General features: G+C 44.9%; 2 protein-coding genes across 2 annotated transcripts; both read right to left on the reverse strand.

Moving 5' to 3' along the window:
* Positions 1–1,108: 1,108 nt before the first annotated feature.
* On the reverse strand, positions 1,109–1,636 carry LOC106314693. The gene has a single exon (XM_013752526.1). The coding sequence runs from the start codon at positions 1,634–1,636 to the stop codon at positions 1,109–1,111; it is 528 nt and encodes a 175-aa protein (XP_013607980.1).
* A 689-nt stretch (positions 1,637–2,325) lies between these two features.
* LOC106314694 lies at positions 2,326–3,447 on the reverse strand. Its single transcript, XM_013752527.1, has 2 exons — positions 3,272–3,447; positions 2,326–3,187 (listed from the first exon to the last, which is right to left on the reverse strand). Exons 1-2 carry the CDS (start codon positions 3,445–3,447, stop codon positions 2,326–2,328), a joined length of 1,038 nt encoding a protein of 345 aa, XP_013607981.1.
* Between the last annotated feature and the right edge of the window lie 443 nt (positions 3,448–3,890).

A 3,890-nucleotide genomic window follows, 5' to 3' on the forward strand; every position in this document is an offset into this window, starting at 1 on the left:
CCCTGCACTAGTTTTTCAAACAAACAGAAAAAGAGCTTCCATAGACACTAAAGTCATCCATGAAAACTTCCATTATGTCTTCAATCAGGTCAGTAAAAATAGACATCATGCAACGTTGAAAGGTCTCAGGAGCATTGCACAAGCCGAATGGCATTCTCCTGTATGCAAACGTGCCATATGGGCATGTGAACGTCGTCTTCTCCTGATCATCAGGGTGGATAGGGATCTGAAAGGAACTTGAATAACCATCTAAAAAGCAATAGTATGAGTGGTTAGCCAACTGTTCAAGCATCTGATCAATGAAAGGTAAAGGAAAGTGATCTTTACGAGTCGCAACATTCAATTTCCAAAAATCTATGCACATGCAATGTCCAGTTACTGTTCGAGTCGGGATTAATTCATTCTTCCTATTTGTTATGACAGTTATTCCACCTTTCTTAGGAACTACAAGAACAGGGCTAACCCAGTTACTATCAGAGATAACATAGATCACACCAACCTCTAGAAGTTTCATTATCTCTTTCTTTACAACATCTTTAAGATTTGGATTTAACCTCCTCTAATGTTCTATAGAAGTCATCGATTCATCTTCTAGGTGTATTCTATACATGCAAAGATCAGGTGAGATGCCATGAATGTAAGCTAGTGAATAACCTAGTGCCTTACGGTACTTTCTTAGCTCACACAAAAGTTTAGATGTTTCCACATTGGTCAGTTCAGAGTTCACAATAACAGGATAAGTGGAATTTGGCCCTAAGAACGTGTACATGAGCCCTGTAGGGAGTGATTTGAGCTCGATCTTTGGAGCTTTCAGTTCGCTCCATGGATCGTCGAGTTGCATGTTCGGCTTAGTAGCGTCTTTCAAAGCGACTGCTCCAGTGGCATCGCTCTCATTGCTCTCGTCTTTCTCCCCCAGACTTAGATAGGCGACAAGCCTTTCCATGCTTTTGGCAGGGTCAAGCATCTTGTCGTAGCCATCCGTGTCCACGCTCATGACGTTATGCTCTGTCTCAGAACTGATCAGGGCTAGCTCGAGTGGATCGTCGGTCAGGATTTCCTCAATCATGCCTTCTTGAGGGAATAGCGCCTGATCTTTATCCTCAACGGTTTAGGTCTGCGTATCTAGCATTGGTTTCTTCAGCAATTTTTTCATTTCAAACTTCATCGCAATGTCTCCTAGGTGAAGATCAATCCTTCCTTGTCGAACATCAATGATCGCACCAGCTGTGCACAAGAAAGGACGACCTAGGATGAGTGGCTCTCTCGGTTCTTCTTCAACCTTCAGAACCACAAAAGCTGTCGGAACAAACGTGTTACCCACTCGGACATGAAGGTCTTCCAGAATACCCACCGGTGACTTGACTGATCTATCGGCGAACGCCAGGGAGATTCTTGTCGACTTGAAGTCTGAGAAGCCCAGTCGTTTTGCCACGGAGTAAGGCATGAGATTGATGCTGGAACCCATATCATATAGAGAACAAGCGAATACGGTTCTCCCAATTTGTATGGAGAGAACAAACTTGCCTGGATCATCCAATTTCTTAATTGGCTTGTTATGAAGTACCGCAGTGCACTTTTTTAAAACCATCAATAGTTCACTGTCTCCAGTTACCTTGCCATAGATCAACCCTTTCATCAAGCTGGTATCATCTGGATCGCATCCACAAGAGGTAACTTGATAGTTAGATCCTCTAGCATCTTTTTACACTTGGTCTCCTCCCGATCCTTACGAGATGTCTTTGCCGGAACAGGATATGGAACCTTAGGGGTGTATTCGCGCGGAGGAACAAGATCAACGGGTTGAGCGACAGGGGTTGGATCAGTCTCAGCAGACTGTTCCAGTTCCTCGTCAGACAAAGGGGGTGGTTCAGATCGTGGTTGCTCACCCTCCTTTTGCTTACCCTTTTCCGCTGCTGATAACTTCTTGGGAATTGTATCCGGTAGGGTTCTTTCACTCCTCAGTGCTACGACATTGCATTCCTTAGGGTTTTTATCGGTCTTTCCAGGTAGAGTACCTTGCTGCCTCTTAATGATCTCGGCTGTCTGCGCGATCTGAACATCCATCTGGCGCATATGACTAGCTATGTTATCATATTTGGTACTCAAGTCATTGAACATGTGGTTCATCTTAGAGTTGAAGTCCGTGGTGACTTGATTCAACGCTTTCCCTTGAATTTGCTGACCCTGGAGCAACTGATGCATCATCGTCGCTAGACCCTTTAACTCGTCTTGCGGAGCAATCTCTGGCGAAGGAGCGGTCTATTGAGCAGTTTGCTGTTTCTGGTTTTGGAACTGGTTGTGCTGCGCTTGGCTCAGGACATATGTTCATCCCTGGTATGGTTTCTGATAGCCGATGTTCTGCCCTTGACTGTTCTGCACGTTGTCAACCGGTTTGTCAACCTTGGGATACGCAAAGAGTTGAGGATTGTTCCTAATGTTGGGGTTCGGGTGGTAGTTTTTGTACTGCCATCCTTGTCCATTAACGTAGCTCACTTCTTGCTGATCATACACAGTATTGTCTCCTTCAGGTGTAGCGTCTGAAACATTGTTCTCTGATGCAGCTTCCTCCATGATGAACACTTGGCTCTGATTACCCTTCAACAGCTGGTCAACCTTGGCCGCGAGGTCGTCTATGCTCTTTACGCTTTTGGAGCGATCATACTCCTTGTTCTTGTTGAGGGAGCTGGACGTTATATGTTCAATCAGTGCGAATGCACCATGTGTTGTTTGTGTCATGAAATCCCCATTGCTCGAGGAATCTAGAGCATTGCAAAACTCATAGCTCACTTCATCATAGAACACTTCCAGTATATAGTCATCCTCAAACCCATGGTGAGGGCACTCCCTTCGGTATTCCTTGTAATGCTCCCAAGCATCATAGAAAGGTTCGTCGGTCTTTTGCTTGAAATTCGAGATCTTATGCCTCAGAGCTGCAGTTTTGGACTTCGTGTAGAAGTGGCTTAAGAACGCTGCTCTGACTTGTTCCCATGTAGTGAGCGTACCGGTTGGGAGCGAGTCAAGCCAGCGAGCTGCTTGCCCTTCCAAGGAGAATGGGAACAACGTGGATTTGAGGTAGTCTGGTGGCACTCCATTTGCCCGAGAGAATTTGCAGACTCTCTCGAAGTTCTCGATGTGGTCCAAATGGATTTCAGCAGCGAGACCGTTAAACGTTTTCTTCTGCACCAAGCTGATCAAAGCAGGTTTGATTTCATAATCCTGTCAAGTGCAGGGAGGAGGGATGATGGCGGAGCGAGTGCTGGGGAATTTTTGCGGAAGGTTCCGCTCTCCGATGGGAGTGCCTTGTTGCTCGACTTGCTGAGCAGCAAAGTCGGCGGCTGCTTGGCGAGCAGCTTCTTGTGCATTGATGGTCTGCTGCATCTGCTGCATCTGTTGTTGCATGAGCGCCATTGCAGCAGTGAGATCATCTTGGCCTCCTTGATCAACCATTGTGGTGTTAGTAGGCCGTGGTTGTTGACGGTTCTGTTTTTCTAATCTTGCGAGCTCTTCGTTACTTAGCGTGAATAATGTTCCTTGTGCGTTGCTCCGAGTATGTCTACTGGTCATGCACATGGATCATTAGCTGAAACAAAGAGAGAACAGCAAGTTAGATGTTTTAGACTAAATATAGAACTGAAAAACAAAGGTAAAATATCTGGTCCCTGGCAACGGCGCCAAAACTTGATACACTAAAACTGAACCTTTCCTACTGTCAAGTTAACAGTGGTAATTGTAGTATTTGAGATTCAATCCAGAGGACCAGTCTATACTTTATTCTTATAAGTTTTCAACTTAGCTAAAACTAAAAGTGGGGTTTTGAATTAAGTTGTGACATGCAAGTAAAGTAAATGATTTCAGATGATTAAAATTTAATATTAGAGATAAGCCGATCT

The sequence above is a fragment of the Brassica oleracea genome, chromosome C9 (assembly GCF_000695525.1).
Source record: "Brassica oleracea var. oleracea cultivar TO1000 chromosome C9, BOL, whole genome shotgun sequence".
Taxonomy (NCBI): domain Eukaryota; kingdom Viridiplantae; phylum Streptophyta; class Magnoliopsida; order Brassicales; family Brassicaceae; genus Brassica; species Brassica oleracea.